General features: G+C 34.7%; 1 protein-coding gene across 1 annotated transcript in view; it reads left to right on the forward strand.

The window, feature by feature from the left end:
- Positions 1 to 14,651, forward strand: part of PKHD1L1 (PKHD1 like 1) — a 210,869-nt gene extending 196,218 nt beyond the window's left edge. The window contains exons 74-78 of the mRNA XM_044658261.1: positions 3,442 to 3,593; positions 3,974 to 4,120; positions 4,197 to 4,350; positions 12,321 to 12,539; positions 14,399 to 14,651. Of these exons, the coding sequence (XP_044514196.1) occupies positions 3,442 to 3,593; positions 3,974 to 4,120; positions 4,197 to 4,350; positions 12,321 to 12,539; positions 14,399 to 14,421 (695 nt within the window). The 3' untranslated portion in view covers positions 14,422 to 14,651. The remainder of the gene's footprint in view (positions 1 to 3,441; positions 3,594 to 3,973; positions 4,121 to 4,196; positions 4,351 to 12,320; positions 12,540 to 14,398) is intronic.
- Positions 14,652 to 22,335: the final 7,684 nt, after the last annotated feature.

Raw genomic sequence — 22,335 nt, forward strand, 5'->3', positions numbered from 1 at the left:
TTTCTAAGGAAGGGGTAAATACAGGGATGACCCCAGAAACCATGTGTGATTGCCCTTCAGAAATAGCAGCTGCAAGCACATATGGTAGGGCTAGATTATGGAATAAGAAGTTCTATTTTCTCCCTTTTCATTTTTCTTCTTCCACTTAATACTTTATACATTCATGTCCTGGAAAGCCTTTAGATATGTGTTGATTATCATCATAAACAATGGAAGGTTTAAATTTTTAATTAAACTTAACTGACAGAATCCCTGCCATCTGGAAAGTTATAGTGTAAGGTAAACAGCCCTGACATAGATAGCACATCAATTAAATTATACTTGGAAAAGCCATTTTTTAAAAATTACTAGATTGATTCATCAATATTTTATTTCTAAAACTATATTTTATTATCAATTGAGTCATCCGTAAACAGATTATCTGTTTCACTCACTCTGTGCTTTTTTTAGATTTGTTTTCAACCTTGAAAGAAGGGTAGGATTTTATAGGTAGGAAACAGGGAAGGCATAGAGCAAAATAATGGACATATGGGAAAGCACAAAACATATTCAGGGGCCAATAAATATACCAATTTGAACAGAGTAGATGCAAGGGGAGGGGGAATAGAATAAGGAATATAAAATAGGTAGCCCAAATATTTGGAACCTAATTTAGTTATCAGAGAGCTACTGAAAGTTTTCAAGTAGAAAAGGAATATGATCAAAGAAGTATTGAGTCAGCTTTCCTTGACCATCATGAGCTAGGTGAAGTGTGTTAATGAAATTGAGAAAAACTAAGAGACTATTTCAACATTCAAAAATGAAATATTAAAGTCTGTTCTAGAGTGATTTGTGAGTGGGAAAATCACAATACGGACCCTAAGAGCAAGGAAGGGACATGGCCATAAAAGAATGCTCTCTTGGATGAAAAAATTGCTTAAGACAAGTCATGACCCAGCAATAACCTTCACAGTTTATCCTCCTTGACTTCATGCTGATATTCTGGCCTTAAATTCAACTTTTTTTTTTTTTTTTGCCTTCCACAAGGCTCTTAGATTTTCTTACTACAGGGACCCTTGCTATTCTCTGTTATTTTGTTAGCTTTTTTTTAAGCTCCTAGATTTACTTGCTAATCCACTTCATAGATGTAAAAAAAAAAAAACCATTCTAATATATAAAATACTGACAAAATTCCTGCATTCACTTACTTTTTATTGCATGTTTTACAGATTGCATCCAATAAAGTTTGAAATTTTATTTTTTTCAATTTCCTACCATTAGCTCTGGGAATACCCAGTAGGGGGGAAATATTGAATGGGGCTCAATCCAATGTCATGAGAGAAGGCCTCATCTCTGTATAAATTAAACAAATTTTCTAAATCAACCATAGTGGGAGTCAGCTTCTCATTGCCCCCTTTCTTTTTCTCTCTGTTTCTCTCCCTTAATGAAGTATAATGCTAAAAGATTCCAAAGCATAGATTTGAGAGTGAAAGCAAAAGATGTCTATTAACAAACACTGTCCTGAAATCCTTTACCAGGATAGAGATTAGACATCTCAGAAGCCATTTTGCTTCTTTCATTTATTGAATACGTCATGGGAATGTGTTGTAGGAATTCAAAAACCCACAGGCCAGATAAAAATACACTTCTCACATAAGGAAGCCCTAATTAAACTATGTTCTTCCTTTTACCCTCCATGGTCATCTTTTTACTCCAAATATGTTTCAATAAGTTTGTTACTAAATTTTGCGCATGAAGTTATCTTTAATTTCTTTGATGTGGCTGTTGATTTACCACAAAAAATAAGTTATTTAGAAAATACTATTGCTAAATAGTAGGAAAAGTGGACAAGAAAGTGACTTTTTCTGCCCCCAGAATTCCTTGTAAACCCTCAAACTTAGTCAATGTGGTATGTTCTTTACTCTCCAAAATTTCAACATGGACCATATTTTTTTCCCCCTAAAAAGATTCTTTTACTTGGGCTCTTTTCTAAAAGTAATGAGGTGGCACAGTTGTCAAGGCAATGGGCCTGGAGCCAGACAGACCTAAGCACAAATTAGGCTTCACACATTTACTAGCTGTGTGACCCTAACCAAGCACTAAATTTGTTTGCCTAAATGTCCTCTACTAGCATCTACCTCCCAGAATTGTTATGAGAATCAAATGAGATATTTTTTGTAAAGTGTTTAGCACACTATATTATGAATACTTATTCCTTTCCCCTGCTCCCTCTTTTAACTGCTTCACATCTTAGTATGGGGAATTAAAGTTTTGACACTGGCAATAAAAATGGAAAGGAAAGAATAGGTAACTGATTCATTGTATAGGGAGAATAAATATGATTTGGTGACTTATTTGGATATAAAAATCAAGGGACAAAGAAAAATCATTGATGACTTTAATGATTTGGACCTCAGTGACTTGAACAGAAATAGAAATGTGAGAAGAAAGCTGCTTCAGAGAGTAGCTGGGATGAATTTGGTTTTAGACCTATTTAGCTTAAAGTGAAGACAAGGCATTTAAGTGAAAATACTAGAACTTAGAAGAGAAGTCAGTTAGAGATACAGTTTTGAGAGTTATTAATATAAAGATGATAATTCAAGTCTTGGGGGACAATCATAGAAATCTTTGAGAGATGATATAGGAAGGGATTTAAAACATTGGAATTATAAGTAATCACTATTCTAAGATATACAACAAAATGTTCAAGACTGCTCATTTTGTCAAGATAAATGCATTCATACCTCCTGAGATCTAATAAAGCTACTAACATTTTACTAATATGTTGTCTTTCTCCATTAGAATGTAAGCTCCTTGAAGGCAGGAGCTGTCTGTCTTTTAATTATATTTGTATTTAATTGTAATTCTATTAGCACACTGTGCTTAGAATATAGGAAACAATAAAACCTTATTTTCCTCTGCCTTTCCATCTTTTTACCTCCCTTTTCTTTTTCTTCCATCCTTTTTTTACTTCCCTTTTTTCTTTCCTTTCTTTCTTCTCTTCCTCCTTTCCTTTCTTTCTTATTTGCTTCTTTCCTCCTTCCCTCCCTTCTTTCCTGATAAAACTCTAGAGGTCAGATAAAGTTTTGGTGCTATCTTTCAAAGTTATTTTAAATATTATAGATAATGTTTTTATTTTAAATTTTATTCCTCAAAATTTCACAGTTAAATAATTTTAAGGAAATAGCTCAATTCAAATGCCACCTTCATAAATCCTCTTTTGATCTCACTCCCTTTTTTTTGCCCCTGCCATTTAGAAATAATTTTGCTCTCCTCAGATTCACTTAGCAATTTGTAGCTCTCATATATTTATCATTGTCAATTTTATACTGTTATTCATGTATTCTACTGAAGTCCTCTTTTTCATTAGGAAATATAAAAAAACTCACCCACACTAATCATTCTTTCCTCTTAAATCCAAAATTTACAATTTTGTATTATAAGAAATATTATTTCCAATAGGTCAGATGCAATTATCTGTACTCCAAGAAATTGCCAGTTGTCTTGGACAAGCTGTAATCTTAGGAAAAATCAATAGTGTCCTTGGATTTAATATCTCTTCGATGTCTATTTCTAATCCTCTCCCCACCCCAAGTGACTATGGTTGGATTCAGGTAAGTGGCACTGCTTAGCTATCTTTAATAGTCTCTTCTACTGCTTCAGACTTTAATATTTCCATGGACTCGTACTCTTTTTTATTATCACCTTCATTTTATAGAGTCACTGCCAATATTATTGACAGATTCAGGTGATGTCATTTGAATAAAGACTGTATCTTTTCACCAAAATGTATATTGATGAGAAATGAATTTTTAAATAACAAAGGTGTTAGGAATTATTTTCTCAATTTTTTATATTTGGAAGAAATATGTTAGAACTGATGCCTCCACATTGAAGACATGTGCTTATTAACAATCTATAAACATTAGATGAGTTTACTGCTACATGTTATGAATACACTAAAAAAGTAGTTATTATTCATTCCTATATCCAGGTGACTGCACAACCTGTGGAGAGGTCTGCATTTCCAATCAATCACCTGGCCTTTGTGTCTTCTCTTTCTGTGATTACTCAGCCAGTAGCAGGGCTACCAGGACATCTGTTTTCCCAGCAGCCTTCAATTAAGGCAATGGATTCTGATGTAAGTGATAACCCAAAACTCTATTACAGCAAAAGGTCTTAAGTCAAATATAGATATTGGATTTTTTCCTCTTTAGGGTAACTGTGTGTCTGTTGGAATTACTTCACTAACCCTCAAAGCCATTCTCAAGGATGCCAGCAATAATCAAGTCAGTGGCCTTGGTGGAAATACAACAGTTCCATTTAGCAGTTGTTGGGCCAACTACACAGACCTTACTCTTATTAAAACTGGTAAGTGTAATGTTTTGAATCTACAAAGACAGATACAAAAAAGGCATGAACACTTCTGTTTTCATGAATTATGCATCCAATAAAAGTTTGAACCACAACTTCTAGAATCCTGAACTTGTAAATGGTATCTCAAATTACAGTTCCTCTAGTCTCAAGTAATGCTGATCATTCTAGCTAGCAACCTTTACAACAAATGTGAAATAATAAAACAAGCTTAAACATTTCATCTTGCTAACAAAATGATATTAATAAAAAACCACATTTATGGAGAAATTTTCCTTTTTCAAAAGGTCATAGCTTTCTACAGCAATTTGACCTATTAAGAAAAGCAATTTATGAAATATATTTTCATGATTCTTTTGGCCACATGGTACTTGAAAAATCCTTTACAATGCTCAAATCACAAATAATATGGAAGGGTTACTTCTTAGAGTATATTACAAATAATAAGGAAGGGTTACTTCTTAGAGTATATTACAAATAATAAGGAAGGGTTACTTCTGAGAGGCTAATAGAGCCAAGGATTACATTACTTCAATAATATTAATAAATAAATTCTTCTACTATAAAATTTCCTGAATGATTTACATTACTTCCTCCAAAACTTCTATTCCAAATTCTCAATGTAATGTGAAGCAGACTCATGCTCTAACAAAATGGAAAGGTTTTGAATATTAGACCTCTGAAAACTGTATATCTGTGATCTAATGCCCAGCTTAACTGAATATAGTCTTGTCACCAGAAAACCAACTAATGATCAGATTTTTTTTAATAAAAAAGTTTAAGTTTTCACAACACAGCTGTCTTCTGGTTCTCCTCCTACCTATCTGATCACTTTTTATGTCTCCTTTAATGGATCTTCATCCAAGTGATGCCCCAAAACAGTGGGGACCCCACAAAGCTATGTCCTGGGCCCTCTTCTCCTCTCCCACTATTCTATTTCACTTGGTGTTCTCATCAGCAACCATGATTTCAATTATCATCTATATGCAGATGACTTTCAGATCTGTTTGCCTAGGCCTAACCTCTCTCAGGTGCTTTAGTCAGCTTTTGGGCTGTGTTTATTTTATGTGCTTTGAGATCACACATAAAGTTGGCATGGAAATCCATTCTCACCATACATCTTTTCTTAGAGACAATGTTTTAGGTGTGTTTGATATATCTCTTGGGCTACAGTGGTGGGAAAGTACAAGCTTTTTCATGGGAGACAATTTCTCCATATTTCATTCAGTATTCTTTTATGGACCGAATCAGGGAGAGGGGAAACTTGGAGACTATTCTGGCCTGTTTTTGCAGGCACCTGTGTATGGTAGTGAGAGGCCTAAGTTAGGGTTTTTAAATCTTTAACATTAACTCACTATTTGCTTGTTTGTTGTGAAGTGATTTCCAAGGGAATTTCTGTATTATAACATATAAAGGAGGGGCTTTTCCTAGGAGTTTGTAGGGGGCTTGTGAGGGTTCTAGTAATGGCCTATGATGTTCCCCTATATGTTCCTGGCGCTAAATAGAGATATTGATTACAATAATTCCAATAAAAGGGAATGTTAGTGAGAAAAGTGTCACGTAGAGGAATCTGAATGGAATCACTATCCTTCTGTCACTTTCTATGCAGGTTCTAGAACTCATGTGAGCTGTGCAAACTTCATGAACTTTGATAACTTCCCATATTTGGGAACTGTGGTCCCATAGATATCTTAAACTCAGTATTTCCAAAACAACTCATCTTTCCCCACCCCCAATCCCTCCTATCTTTGTAAATTCCTTATTATTGTAAAGTATCCCATCATCCTTCTAATCATCCAGGTTCACAAACTTGTATAAATAGAAATTTTGTAACTTTGAACTACATCTTCTAGCATTCTTTTCCTCCTTCATCCCCACCTTGCGTGCTTAAGTTGTTTGTATATAGTTACGTGTAACTGCCTCTCAGCCTCTTTTCCAACGTGCATGGCTGGGTTAGCTCCCTCTTTGCTCTAGCTCTTTACTTTCCTTTTTGCTTCAAGTTATTGTTAATAAATTTGTTAAATATAATATTTGGAATATTTGGATTTTTATCCAAATGTTATCCTCAACTCCTTAGTCTCTCAACCCCCCATATATTCAGTTGTCAAGTCCTATAATTTCTACCTTCATAATATCTCTCATATGTGATCCCTTTACTCCTGTGACACTGCAACCACTGTTACAGGCCATCTGTTTTATATTTTTTTATTTGCATCCCTAATCATTAGCACTGTGCCTATCATATAATAAATGCTAGTTGACTGATTGGCTAAAGAAGCCCATGCATGAAAAAGATAATAATGCAAAATGTTAATAAATTGGATGGGATCCTTATATGTGCTTCTATCGTTTTTTATTGTTGAGTTGCTTCAGTCATGTGCAACTCTCTAAGACATCATTTGTGATTTTCTTGGCAAAGATACTAGAGTGTTTTGGCATTTCCTTCTCTGACTCATTTTATAGTTGAAGAGACTGAGGCAAGCGGGATTAAGTGACTTGTCTAAGGTCCCACACCTAGAGTCAAAGACTGGATTTGAATTCAGATATTCCTGACTCTAGGCCTTTAGTTTATCTACTGTGTTACCTTGCTACCCAGCTTATAAAGTAATATAGATGAATGAAGGGAGAGTTTCCAAGTTCTCCTCTTAGGAAAGAATAAAGGAGTTGGTAGAGTTGATTTCCTACTATTTCAAAAGGTAACAAGAAATACCATTTCAGGAGACATTTAATATAATGTAATATAATATGATATGATATGATATGATATGATAGAAGCACATATAAGGATCCATCTTCTTTAGCCAATCATTCAAGTTCACATATTGCCAAGAACTTTGGGTTAAAACCCAATGAACTGGTTCCAATGGTTAAAATGGAAGAATTTTCTCTTCACTTACCAGAAAAGGTATATGCTGACTTAGTTAGAGGATTTTTATAGAATATTCCTACTTCTTCTGTAATGGACACTGAATCAGAAGCTATAATTCTCTTCAAGAGGGTCTGTTTGCTTATATTCGTTATGCACAATATATATAAGGATCCCATCCAATTTATTAACATTTTGCATTATTATCTTTTTCATGCATGGACAGAGGGACAGGGCATGCAAAAAATGTCCTCCAACTCTGGGAAGAGGGGCAATGGAGCAGCTTCCCCTATGTCAGATGGGCATGCATGCCAATGCATGCCAATACTTTGCCAATGGCTGAATTAGATCATACCAAATAATAGTTAACATTTATGTAATGCTTACTATGTAGCAAGCACTGTACTAAGCAGAAATGAATTAGTAGATTTTATAAAAGACAAGAACCAAATGTGTGAAATGTGACAAATTATCAACATTTTTATAGTGACATTTTCACAGTATTGTTGGCAGAACTTCCACATTTGAATGCTACCACCTCAGTTTCCAAGGTACTATATGAGGAAGTGGCCATAATATACTTAAGAAAGTGACATTTGGATGACTGGTTAAAACTGACCAAGTGCATGCAGATGAAATCTTTAATGGAGCCCACAGTTTTAAAGAAATTTATAGATCAATTTTTGTCACATTTCAAAAAATAAAATGAAAATGATCATAGATTATATTTTTAAGGGAAAAAATAACCAAGAAAACACCTGTGACTACCAAACCCTTTGCCTACTTTTCCTTCTCTATATAATTTTTGAGAATAGCTTAATCAAGCATCAAGTATATTATTTATGAAAATATAAGGAGTGAAGAGGCAAGCACTTGCAGTCACTTTTCTTTGACAAGCCATGCCATTAGAAAGAAACAACTGAAAGAAAGTCTTTGAGTGTATATTATCTGGCAATACCAATTTGCATAAGTTTTTTTTAATTTGAATTCAAAGAATAAAATTATATGTAAGTGTTCCCCAAACAAAATATCTCCCATAAATCATTTAAATTATGCAAAATTGATGACTACAACATTGGAGATAACTTCGTTCTATATTGCCATTAAATAAGGTATAAAATAGGGTCATACATTTACCTAAAATCTTTACCAGTATCTTGGAAGATACCCTTTAGGGAGTTAAAAATGAAGGAAATTCCTTAATGATGACAAAATTTTCCAAAGAGTCTACTTTAAAAATTATTTTATTTTTATCAATTAAATGTAGAAACAATTTTTAACAATGGTTTTCTGATATTATACAATCTGAAATCTATCCCTTCCCTCTCCCATAAACATTTTAAATCTGATATAGGTTATACCAGTACTGTCATGCAATACATATTTCCATATTCCTGATGCCAAGAAAGAAGATACATATTGCACATGCAAGAAAAAATTCATGAAGGAAATAAAGTGAAAACTGATATGCTTCATTCTGCGTTCAAATACTGATAATTCTTCCTATGGCTATGGATAGCATTTTTTTTTTAAACCCTTGTACTTCGGTGTATTTTCTCATAGGTGGAAGAGTGGTAAGGGTGGGCAATGGGGGTCAAGTGACTTGCCCAGGATCACACAGCTGGAAGTGGCTGAGGCCGGGTTTGAACCTAGGACCTCCTGTCTCTAGGCCTGACTCTCACTCCACTGAGCTACTCAGCTGCCCCTTATGGATAGCATTTTTTATCATGAGTCCCTTGGGGTTATTTTATATTCCAATACTACTGATAATGGTTAGTCTTCCACAGTTATCATTATACAGAATTTCTGTTTCTGTTTCTATTTCATAATGTTCTACTGATTTTACTCACTTCACTTTGCATTGGTTCATATAAGTCTTTCCAGGTTTTTCTGAAATCATCCTGTTCAACATTTCTTATGGCACAATAGTATTCCATTACAGCCATGTACTGTAAATTGTTTGATGAACAATTGATGAACATGTCCTTAGTTTCCAATTCTTTTCCACCACAAAAATATGCTATATTTTTGCACATATATGATTTTTTTCCCTTTTTCTTTCACCTCTTTGGAAAACAGACCTAATAATGGTATTGCTGCATCAAAAATGTGCAATTTTGTGGTCCTTTGAGCCTGGTTTCATATTGCTCTCCAGAATGATTAGTTCACAGTTCCACCAATAATATGTTAGTGTCCCAATTTTCCCACATCCCTTCCAACATTTATCATTTTTCATTTTTTGTTATATTAGCCAGTCTGATAGGTATGAGATGATACCCCCAGAGTATTTTAATTTGCATTTCTCTAATCAATAGTGATTTGGAGCATTTTTTATATATCTATATATTGTTTTAATTTCTTCACCTGAGAACTGCCTATTCATCTCCTTTGACCATTTATCAATTAGGGAATTACTTATAATATAAATTTAAGTCAGGTATTTATGTATTTCAGAAATGGGGCCTTTGTCAGAGATGCTTTCTATAAAAACTTTTTCCAGTTGTTTGTTTACTTTCTAATCTTGGTTGCATTAGTTTTGTTTCTACAAAAACTTTTTCATTTTAATGTAATCAAAATTATTCACTTTACTTCTCATAATGTTCTCTGTGCCTTGTTTGAACATAAATTCTTCTCTAAACCATAAAACTGGCAGGCAGTCTATTCTATGTTCCCTTAATTCCTTAATTTGTTTATGATATCATCCTTTATTTCTAAATAATTAATCCGTTTTGACTTTATCCTGGTATATAATGTGAATTGTTGGGCTCTGCCAAGTTTCTGCCATAGTTTTTCAGTTTTCCCCAGCAGTTTTTATCAAATAGTTGGAACTTCTCCCAAAATCTTGGATCTTTGGGTTTATTGAACCCTGGGTTACTATGATCACTTACAACTTTGTGTTGATTAGCTAGTCTACTTCATTGATTCACTACTATCTTTATTCCAAATAGTCTATTCTAAGATTATTATGCCAATTTCACCGTACTCTTGATTGCCATAAATCCTCCTTAGTTAAGTCCACAGTATATCAAAAGAGAATGGTCTTTCCACCAACTCTAGTACTTTAAGGTTTAAGAAATATTTCCTATGTATTCTCTCATTATCTCATTTACAACAGTAAAATTGTTATTATTATGTCTATTTTGTGAAGGAGAAAACAGACTCCATGAGATAAGAGTTGTCCCAACTCTTACAGCTATGTATCAGAGACATAGATCTTGCTAAGAACAACATTCTTTACATTGTGCTACATGATCTTTCATGTAAACACATAGATAAATATCATGGATAGGCCAAAAATAAAGGGAATGTAAAATATATGTATACAAATTATATGTTATATATTTAGTATAAATATGTATATATACAGCTTTCAAAAACTTATGCCATTCCTCTTTTTCCTCTTTTTCGGGAGGAGATTCCACTGTTAAAATGGGTAATGGGAAGAGGAAGTTATTCACAGCAAAGAATCTTAGAGGGATATTAATCTCAAATGCAACAATGGTAGAGTAGAAAAGGCAATGGATTGGGGGGTCAGAAATCTGGGTTTGAATCCTCACACTCCTTGGGTAAGTAACCTCTTCAGATTTGCTTCCTTCTTTCAAAAATGAAAGGAATGGACTAACTGATTAGTGATATCCCTTCCAGTTCAATAACCAATAAACATTTATTGAGTAAATACATATGTCAAGCACTGGACTAAGCATTGGTGATACAAAAAAAAGGCAAAGCTAGTCCCTACTTTCAAGGAGCTAATAATTTAATGGGGAAAAACAACAAGCAAACAAATCTGCACAATCTATATACAAGACAAATAGGAAAGAAATAAGAGAAAAGCATTGGTATTAAGAGGGATTAGGAAAGATTTCTTATAGAAAATGAGATTTTAGTTGGGACTTAAAGGAAGCCAGTGGGCAAGGCAAAGTAGGAGAACATTCCAGGCATGGGAGACCTTCTGTGATGCTGTTAACTTCCCAGGAGGGTGCTGGTTATTAGAATAAGTAAATCACTTGACTAATCAGAACCTCAAATGGTACTGACATCTACTTAAATATAATAGGACCATACTTGAAACTACTATATCTGTGAGTACTACACTATTTTACCACATCTGCACCAGTAACTAATATGGATAGAAACAAGTTGGCAGAATTAGATTTTATTTTCATTCCTACATGAAAGAAAAAAAAATTCCAAGTAAAAAACATAAAGGAATATTCCACCTGAACCTTATCTTAATCTGCTCTCCTAAACATAGAAAACATAAACAACTTCAAGTGAATTTTTGCTATGAATTGCAACACTGCTTGGAAAGTCATCAGAACAGTGTTCCTTCAAGCTAACTGTTGTGAAAATACTTTGTCATTATTTGCCAAAACCCAATGAGGACAAGATTTAACCTTGTTTCCCCCTAATATAGCAGGAACATTAAATAAGAACTCAATAGAAAATGCAAGGAGTTAAATATTAGCACTGTTTGTTATGTAGTACCTGGCACATAACAGGTGCCTAAAAATATTTATTGATTCATTGATTGATTGTGCAACTTTGAAATACCTTTGACAAAAGCCTCTTCCCCTTCCCCTCTGAATTCTAATTCCTATTATTTTCTATTAATCCTCTATATAGCTTGTTTGATATATTTGTTTGCATGTTGTAGACTGTAAACTCCTTGAGGGCAGTAACTATCTTCTCTCTCTTTTTGTAATCCTAGGGCTTAGTACATTGCCTGTTACATGGTAGGCACTTAATAAATGTTGATTGGTTGATTAACAATAGTGATGTTTATCCATTTTTCATTGCTTAACTACATTTGCTTTTGATCAAAGGACAATAGTGGAGAAGAATGGGAGATGTGGATGCTGTGGGAAAAATATCTTCTATCTCCTTATAATTGAGGTAGATCATGCATATTAATAAGAATTTGGAAGAGTTCTTTCATGATCATTAATAAGATGCTAGTTCCAAGAACCCTTTTATATCAAAAACCCTTTTACATCAAAACATATTTTTAATCAATGTGAACCAACGGAGGGTTATATGGCTGAAGGGAGAGTTATGATTTTGTTTTACAGAGACTACTAATCATGATTTTGTCTTGCAGGGAAAAATTATAAGATTGAGTTTGTGTTGAACAATGTCCGGGTGGAATCGAGGTCTTTCAGCTTGCCGGTACAGTCCATCTCCAGTAGTAGTGACAACAAATCATTAAATATGGACTCAGCTTCTCAGAAAGTCACTATTTTAATCGGATGTCTATTAGGGGGAAAACTACTCTTGGAAATATTTATGATTGCTATTTTGATTCTGAAGGGAACTATAGGTAAGTTTTTTTCTTACAAATTATTTCACATATGATAGATTTTGAATTTCAAGATAGTAAATAGAATTTCAAGATAGTAAAAAAATGAATAATAAAAAACATCGAACACCTGTGTATCTATGTCCAGGACCACACTAAGTCCTAGGGAGGAGGGCGGGGTGGGGCAAGGATAAAAGGGTAGGACAGGTACAGAGAAGAAAAATATGATCCCTACCCTGGAGTAATTACCAGTTCTCATTGGGGAAACAAGACACAAGTGAAATTTTACAGAACAATTGAAGGCAATGACAATATAACCTTATATACATTCAAGTGCTATAGGAGTTCAGCATAGGACGTCATTATAGTGAAGTGAAACACTTAATGAAGAGCTAGTAGAGGAATTTCAGGTAAAAAATATAACCTAGATAAAGGTATGCAAATGGAAATAACAGACATGTTTAGAGCCCAGTAACCAGAAGCCAAATAGAAGTCATTTTAGTTAAGGAGAGCTGGAATTAAATTTGGAAAGGTACTTTGGGGTGACTGTGAAAGTCCTTGAATGCTTGACTAATAATTTTGAATTTGAACATTCAAATATCAGGGAGCTATTGGATTTTTCAGGAGAAGACAGTGGAGAATAGACCAAAGGAAAGTAATATTTAATGAAGATTAATCTGGTAGCAGTATACATAATTAATGGAGCAAGAAAAGACTAAACACTAAGAACCTAGTAAGAACTCTATGATAGACTTAACATATAATGGGCAGAACCTAGTGACTAAATGAAGCAGGGCAGAAGAAGAGAACAAGTTAGTCAAAAATAACTTCAAGTTCTCTACTATTTATAGGGAAATAATGCTTCTTTCAGCAGAAATATAAAAATAAGGGGATTCTGAGGGTGATTCATTTTTGAAAGGTTGTTTCCAGAGGAGCATGTGGGAGGGAATTGCAATTTGTTTTAGCACATCTCCACTGAAGAAAGCACAGATATTTTGAAGTATTTAAACATGTGGCACATGTTTAATACTGATATGCTAATACCATCTTGGAGCAGAAACCTTTCATATTACATGCAATAGCTAGCACTTTTATAACACTATGTAAGATTTGCAAAGTGCTTTCCAAGTTTTATCCCCACAAAGACCCTGGAAGATAAGTGCTATTATTATCCCCTTTTCACAGAGAATGAAACTGAGACAGATAGAGGTTAAGTGAATTGCCCAGGGTCATATCACTTGGTGTCTGAGGTCAGATTTTAATTTAGATCTTCCTGACTCCAAGTCTAGCACTCTATCAACTGTAACACCTAGCTGCCTTGCATGATCTTAATGCTACATTTACAATTTATTGAACAGCATTTTGAGCTACTGCTAAAATGGGTTGCATCCTTATTTCCTCCACTACTCATTTTGTCCATTACTTTATTTTAGAATGGGCTTAGATATTTGTCCTTTCTAAAGATATAGTTACTATAAAAGGTTCTGTTATCTAAATATTGGTTATTAACTTAATTATTAATATTTTCCAGCCTTGAAGTTAAATAATTGCTATTCCATGGGTCACCTAGATGACTTTCTATTAAAATCCAATTCATTAAAATTCCTATTCTCTAGTATTTTTATTTTGAATTCACAAGATTTTAGTTTTAAGAGAAGAGCTATCAAGAAAAATTGATTGAGAACTGAAATTCATAGTATCTCCTATATACACTAAACAAACATGATGGATTTTTTACTGTAATTTTTTTATTTATCCTTATCATAATAATATCATAGGAAACTACAGCTATATTTTGAGCTTATCTATAAAATTGTTACTGACTAAAATTAATGTGGGTGTTAAATCATTTTTGAATCAATATTATTTTTACATTACAGATCAAATTAGTGAAGTCTTATAATGAAGAACATGGTGAAAACCTGAGATATGCAAGCTACATAGTAATGAACTACCTGGTAACCATAATGCAGAGGAAAAGACAACAGATTTTTTTTTTGAAGTTCAAGTCAGATTTACCTTTATAAGATTGAAAAGATGTAAAAACCGTCATTTGCCTTCAAAATAATTATAGTATTACAGGGTTTAGTGCTGGAAAGGATATTAAAGTTCTTCATACTTCATTAAAGTAGCCATCAAGCATGAAATGTAAAAGTTTCATTTTATTTTATAGATTATTTTGTATTATAATTTTAAAAGGTGAAGAAATCTCCAATATCCATGGATATGCCACTTTCGAATTCTTGTTCCAAAAAGTCATAGAAGCATTACAGATCATTATAATATAGTAGGTCACCAAATATTCATTTGAATCATTCTATTCCAGAGGTCAGTCCTATTCCAGTTTAATTTCTTTGGATTAGATTGGAAGCAGTCTGAAAAGAGCATTCCTTGGGGGAACTAAACATATAAAAAAATAACAATTTATACAAAATCTTATTCAGCAAATTCCAAAAAGGTTTACTTCTGGTTGCAGAGCTACAATCTGCATGTGTGTAGTAATGTAGAAATACATTAGTCATACTTATGGCAAATGAAGATGATACTCAAATGACTTGCTTTGTCATTTAAATCTTGTTGAATATCTTAAATACCTGCCATCATTGCTTCCTAATTTTCAAAGAAGTATCTCTCAGGGGTCATTTAGGACAGCAGGGTAAAAGTGGCAACCAAGACCTCTATGTCTCTATTTCTGTTCCCAGGATACCTCTCCCTCTCCCAGCATTTTCTTCTAGTTTTACTGGTATTAATATTAGCATACTTTAGCAGATTATATAGATTGAATATTTAGCAAAGAAAAAATGTTTCTGTCTTTCAAGAAACAAGAATAGTATGAGACACACCTGAATTATCTGAAAAATAATCAGATATGAAACAGGTTTTAATCTCTAACTACTGCCATCAAATAACCTTGTTCTAATCTGATAGTTCACCTATACACATATATTCTAATTTCTTGTATAATAGATCAATTTCAATAGAAATTCCCTCCAACATTTGATTTCAAAAACACTGATATATATAGGCAGAACCAACTTCATGGGTCTCTCCATTAGTTGTTCCAACATGTCCAACTCTTTGTGTTCTTTTGGGGGTGTTTCCTAGCAGATATTGGGATGGTTTGCCATTTCCTTCTTCATTTTATAGATGAGGAAATTGAAGCAAACAAGGTTAAGTGGTTTGCCGGGATCACATAGCTAATAAGTATCTAAGATCAGAGTTAAACTCAGGAAGATGAGTCTTCTGGACTGCAGATGCAACACTCTATCCATTGTGCCACCAGGGAGTCCTTCAATTTCATGGGTAGGAAAAGGAATTTGTTTTGGGGTGGCTTAAATTAAGGGCTCCAAAGAAATTTCCCTTACAAAAAATATTTCTCCCATTCCATGCACTACCTGTTATTCCAGTAGAGACATTTTTCTGAGATGAAGTATTAACTTCAAGCATCTTATTTGAAAATGTAAATAATTGTAGGAAGGGTAATACATTAAGTTGTCATTGAATGTGAATTATTTTATCAAATTTATTTTTTGTTAACAGCTTTAAGGCAATAAAAATTTTAATGATTATGAAGAGAAAGGTAATATTGCCAAGTACTTTGCAAGGAAACTCAATCTTAGAGTATAGCAGGAAAAAAAAGACACTTGGTATATCTGTGGCATTTGACAGAAAGCAGGAAATGGGCACAGAAAGGGGAAGTAAGGGGACACTGAAGATAAACTTCACTTACTTGTAAAGAATGTTTAAGGAAAATATGATTTAAATTTAGAGGGGAACTTAAAGAACATCTAACCCAACTTTTTCATTTTATATATGAAGAAACTGAGGAGGGTGATTAAGGTAGGGATGGAATAGTAGCAAGGTCAGAAAATAAAATGGAACCAGGTTGAAATGAAATGGCTACCATGAGTGGATCATGTATCAGACCCAATCTCAACTCCTAAATATACCGTCTTAAGATATCTAAAGATACATGGTTTTAGTGTACAGGTATCCTTTTCAAATCTCAACTTTCCCCATCACAGTTTCAAGATAACATTGTGAGTCAGCCTAAGAAATTAAATGAGAATTTTGGATGAGTTTTGCAGAAGCTACAGATAACATGCAAAAGCCACTAAAAGACATAAAAAAAAGTTTAGAAACTCAGAAATGAATAAAATATATGTATTATATAGTATCATATATTTTCTTTTAGTACTATAAATATACACAATTTCTTTTGTAAAATTAAAATGAGTAAAAAAGTTAGTTTGCAAGAAGAATGCAAAAGCCAGCAAATAACCCCAAAAGGCTAGAAATGTAGCGATATCTTAACATTGACCTACCTATAGCCTATATCTAAATACTTAATCCAAATTTTACAATAAGGTACTGTAAACACCCCATAAAAGGAAAAGAAAAAAAATCAGACTTCTTCTCTGGTATAAAGGGAAGGCCAAAAAATTTTTTGTGAATTTTCCAGACCATACTGAGGAGCTATGCCCCTAGTTCCTGTGATATGGAAAGAATACCTATATTTTGATACTTCGATCCATTTTATTCTAAAGAGGTTTACTTAGTTTCTCTATTCATACACATATATATATATATATATGTATGTCATTTATATAAAAAAGAATGTTTGACTTCTTCAATATACCTTTAGAAGTTCTGGCCTTGTATAGAATGAATAAAGCATAAACCAACTATAACATCAGCATTTTCTGCTTTGTCCAACTATCATTTCCTAGTCTGATATTATATAAAGTGATGGCTATATATGTTCCAGCTTTTAAAGTTTGTTTATTTTATAAAACAAATATAATCTTTACAATTAATGTTAGAAAGCCAAATAATAAACTTTCAAAATAATAAACATAATGATAAATATCTATATTGTGCAGATTATTTACAAGTGTAAATAAAGACATTATTTATAATTATAATCAACTCATATCAAAGAATGAGAATATAAAGTATATTACAAAAAAACCTTAGTGCAATTTTAAACTTTAATAGCTTAAAACTGCACTAAGACTTTTGGGACATCTTATAAAAGTTTTCAAGTAATTCAAGAACTGAGTCACAAACTACTGTGTATTTACCAAATATTAAACAGAAATAATCTTATAATCTCAGAGATGTATGGGACCACAGAAGTCTTCTAATCCAATCCGTTATTGAAATGTGAATTATGTCTGTAATATCCTCAATGGGTCATCTAGTCTTTACTTGAAAGACCTGAAATAAGATAGTCATTCCACTTTAGTAAGCTTTGTTCTGTTTTTTCTTATATTAAGATGTAATGGACTTCTCTACAATTTCCCTGCATTGGTCCCACTTGGTCCAGTCTGGGGGCCAAGTAAAAAGTCTAATCTCTCCTCTGTTAATGTAGAATCTAGAAACCCCCAAACTTGTAGCCTAGTAAGATCTTATGAACCCCCCAGTCTAGTTAGCTTGGAGGTGAAAACCTCAAGTTTGACCTTGTCTCATGAGTTTCTCCCTGAGGGAAAGCCAAACTTCTCAGACCAGTAATAGACCTTAAAGTAGTTTAGGTGGAACAGGCTAATCCCATCAGGTGTTAAGCATCCTTTTTGTCCCAAAGGTTTCTTCCCTTGAGCCAAAGTCCTTCACCTTGGTAGCCCAGCCCTTGGCTGGATCTTTCCCTTTTGTCTCTCTCTTGATAATCCTGTCTAGGACTCCCCATTTTCTTTATAGCCATTGTAAAGTCAATCAACTATACTCTCCCATCCTCAGTCTCCAGTTCCCCAAAAAGGGTATACAAGTTGCTCAATTTTCATGGCTCTTTGGAGTTGTCATCTATGGCAGTGATGGGCAAACTACAGCCCATGGGCCAGATTGGGGGGGGGGGGCTGAAATGTTCTATCTGGGCAGGGGACATTATTCCTAATATGACAAATACAATGAGTAGGATACAATACAATGAGACTTCCAAAGAGTTGCCTTAGAAACAGATGGACAGATGAGCATTTCCTTTCCTTTGGCCCCCTCTTTAAAAAGTTTGCCCATCACTGATCTATGGGGTGGCATGCCCAGGGGTTGGTGTCCAGAGTAACCAGGAGTCTCAGGGCTCTGAGTGGGTTTGTAGTATGCAGCTCTGTGTGGAGGCCTGCGTGGGATTTGCTGAACCCCTTTCCTTAATTACAGAGTGTTTTATTTATTTATTTGCTATTTAATAATTCTGTGTTTTTCCAGTTTAACACCTCCATATCACAACTTTTTAGATATTTGAATACAGAGGTTGTGTTACCTTTGTAGTGCCCAGAATTTTGACCAATAAATCTCCAAGTATATCATTATTCATCAATGGAGCATAAAATCTATTAAAGACAGGTCATTGTGGCTCTGCATGGGAAGATGATTAACAGGAAGCTGACAATGCCTTACAAAAGAGTTGTATCTTTCTTCTGATTGGTCTGACAGTACATCATTTAGACCTCCCCTACCAGAGCTAATTAATGGATATTTTATTATATTTTATTTTTTTAAACCTTACCTTTCATCCTAGAATCAATATGCAATAAGGACTAGGCAATAGGAATTAAGTGACTTGCCCAGGGCCACACAGCTAGGAAGCTGACAAGTCCATAAGGACACTAGCCCCACTGAGGCAAAAACAGCCAGAAAAGATATGTTTGCAGATCTGTCTCAAGACTCTGGCAAGGACTAGTCTGACCTTGCATGTCTACAAATCACTGTTTGTCTAAAGAACACCTGGCTTTCTTAATTGGCTCAGAACATCCTGACTAGCTAATCACAAACCTAGAACCCTATCTCTGGAACAAATGGGCTTCATGCATATCAAGTGTACCCTGGTACTTTTGTACTTGTAAAGAAATACTTATGTCAGCATTGACAGGCCAAAGATGACTTTGAAAATTACTATTGATGAAGTGTATGTAGCTAACACCTATTTACTCTAATTGGCACATGTGCACCTGATTACTATTTTCCTTTGATCTTAGAGTGTAAAAACTGTATAAATATGCTTAATAACTCAGAATCTTTGATCCCATTCAGGCCCCTAGGTGTGCATAATTGTTGACTCAATTGCACCTGATAGACTTAGTGCATCTCTCCAGTCTCTCTGCTCTCAAAGACTGCTACTCTGCACTGCAGGTTTCAGCTCAGCCTTCTCAGCTGGCCAGTGTAAAAAGGAATTCTTTGTTCTCTTTAAGTTTACACTTGTGAAAGGGAATCCTTTATTCCTTTGCCTAGTTGGAACTAACACTTGGTTAACAATACCTCACTAGATTGTGAAGACAGGATTAACTCCTTTGTCTACCTTTTGATTGAATCAATAAAAGTTTGAACTAGGTAGAGGAGTTCTCAAACCATTTAGAGAATTCACACCCTCAGAAACTCAATCAGCCAGGAATCTGTGAACCCTTTTAATGAGTATCCACCCCTCTAAAAGGTGAGAACTGGTTCCCACAAACAATGCTAGACAGTTTTTGGAAGCTGTGATTGGCCTCTGTGAAAAGGGGAAGAGACAAGAAGCCACTATAAAAGGCCCTGAATTTCTGGAGCTAGGGAAGGAAATTGACACCAATAAGGAGTTGGACTTCAAGAGGGAAGTCAGCTTCAAGAAGAAGGTTGGTTCAAGGAAGAAAATCAGCCTCAAGAATCACCTTTAGCTCTAGTCATCCTCTTGACCTGCCTCTTGGAGGGAACTTGGGTCTGTGGATAGCTGGCTTTCCCTTCCTGTCTTCTGGAGAGAGAGTTTAATTCCTATTGAAGGTCAACAAGTCCTAGCTCAGTGGTGCACCAGAGCAATATTCAGTTAGATAGGCTAATGTGTTCTCTACCCTTTTGCATTTCTCTGCTTTCACTCTTTTCACCTCTTTTGTAAATAAAAGCTATTAAAGTTATTTTGACCTTGAGCAATAATACTTTGAATCAGCAACCACCACTATTATTTATAATCTTCATATATTTTAGCCAACCATTAATTTTCACCTTTACACCAGGATGGCTGAAACTTGACTCCCAGCCAGCCAGGCTGCAGAGACTAGCCAGGGATGGGGCTCTCCCCCAACACTCACTGCAGCTCCCCATGAACTCACTGATAGGCACTTCCTGCGGTCTGCTACAGGAAGTCTCTGAGGCCAGATTTGAAACCAGGACCTCTGGTCTCTAGGCCTGGCTCTCAATCCACTGAGCTACCCACTTGCCTCCTTAATGGACATTTTAAAAGGGAAGGTGAACTTAGAGATCTCAACTCTTCCCCCGTTACTTCATCACAAGGAGGGGAAGGACTTCTGAACAGGTAGGTGGATCTCTACAGCTTCACTAAACCAGGGAAAAAATGGCTGACTCACCCTTCTCTGGTACTTTAAGAAATGGAATGTCAACTAGTTTATGAAACCCAACTTTCCCTAACAATCTTTGACTAGAAAAAAACACAGATTTTCTCAAAATCAGGCTTTCACTCACTACACCTAAACAAGATGATATGTCTAGCAAGGATAAAAAAGCATATGCTTGGTGGATAGATTCTTGTTTATAGACAGTTCTCAACCCTCATCTTAACAAAAGTTAAAAAAATCTCCTCCCAGTTAAATGCCTTGGGGCCTTGGAGTGATTACTTTACTAGTCAATCCAGCTCTTGATTTTTAGAGGGTAGAGTCTGAGAGAATGGATTCACAGAAATGGTGCCAATAAATAAAATAATCCAACACTGATTTTCCTCACCCTTAAATGAGATCAAATGAAATAATATTTGTAAAACCCTTTGCACAGTATCTGGTACATAGTAGGTACTAAATAAATGTTTTTTCCCTTTTCTACTTTAATTCTTCTCTTTTTCAGATTTTGATAAGAGTTTTAAAGGCCCTGTTTCCATACCTTTCACTATCTTGGTCACCTCTAATTCTGACTTCATTTTAGTTAACCTCATTACTGACTACTAGAATCTAAAACAAAGAATTTAAGACTATTAGCTGAACTGACCATGAATCTGTTAGGGATAGCTCCTAGAATTTACTCCTCTGCTCTAGAGGACTGAATTAGAAAGAAGATACAACTCTTAAATCTCAATCATCCTAGCCAGGATTCGCTAAAACAATTAAATATTAAATGCCTCCTCAGCCACCTTTGTCTCTCCTATTATATCTAGTCTACTCTCAGTCACTTTAGCCTCAGTCCTAAACCTTTGTGAGCTAAGCAAGCAGCCTCTTGTCTTTCCTTTCCCATACTCCCCAATTATAAATAAGCACCCTTTTCTGCAATTCAGCAGAAATTCTCAGTAATTATATTGCTGGCATCTTTTTCTGAAACTGTAGTTATCCCAGGACAATGACTCTGTGTGTTGCTTTTGATTATAGTCTCACTTGCCCTGACTAAAGACCTGTTATAACTATATTGGTAGATATGATTATGTTTCAGGTTGATAATCCCCCTCCTAAAATGTGAGACAGACATCAATACAATACTTCAGAAGTAGTCTGATGAAGGTAGAGTATCACTTCCCTTATTTTGATAAATGATTTCTTTTGATGCAGCCTAAATTCAAATTAATTTTTTTGTAGTTTATTGTCAAAGAACTTTCAGAATTAATATATTGAATAAGTTTGGAGCAACTAGGTGGCTCAGGACAGGAGAAGTCAGTGACCCTGGTGTAGGGGCAAGCCAGGAAACAAACATACATAGCTGTAGCATTCGCAGTGGTTCATGGAGGCAGTCTCAACAGGGGCAGCAGCAGCTGCTGGAGTGCTCAGCCCAGAGACAATAAAAGGTTCAGATAATTGGCCAGGAGGAGATCAAAGAGCCCCTTTACTACTACTGGCAAAAGAACTGGAAGCTATTTGACAACTCT

This window comes from Gracilinanus agilis, chromosome 1 (assembly GCF_016433145.1).
Source record: "Gracilinanus agilis isolate LMUSP501 chromosome 1, AgileGrace, whole genome shotgun sequence".
Classification (NCBI taxonomy): Eukaryota; Metazoa; Chordata; class Mammalia; order Didelphimorphia; family Didelphidae; genus Gracilinanus; species Gracilinanus agilis.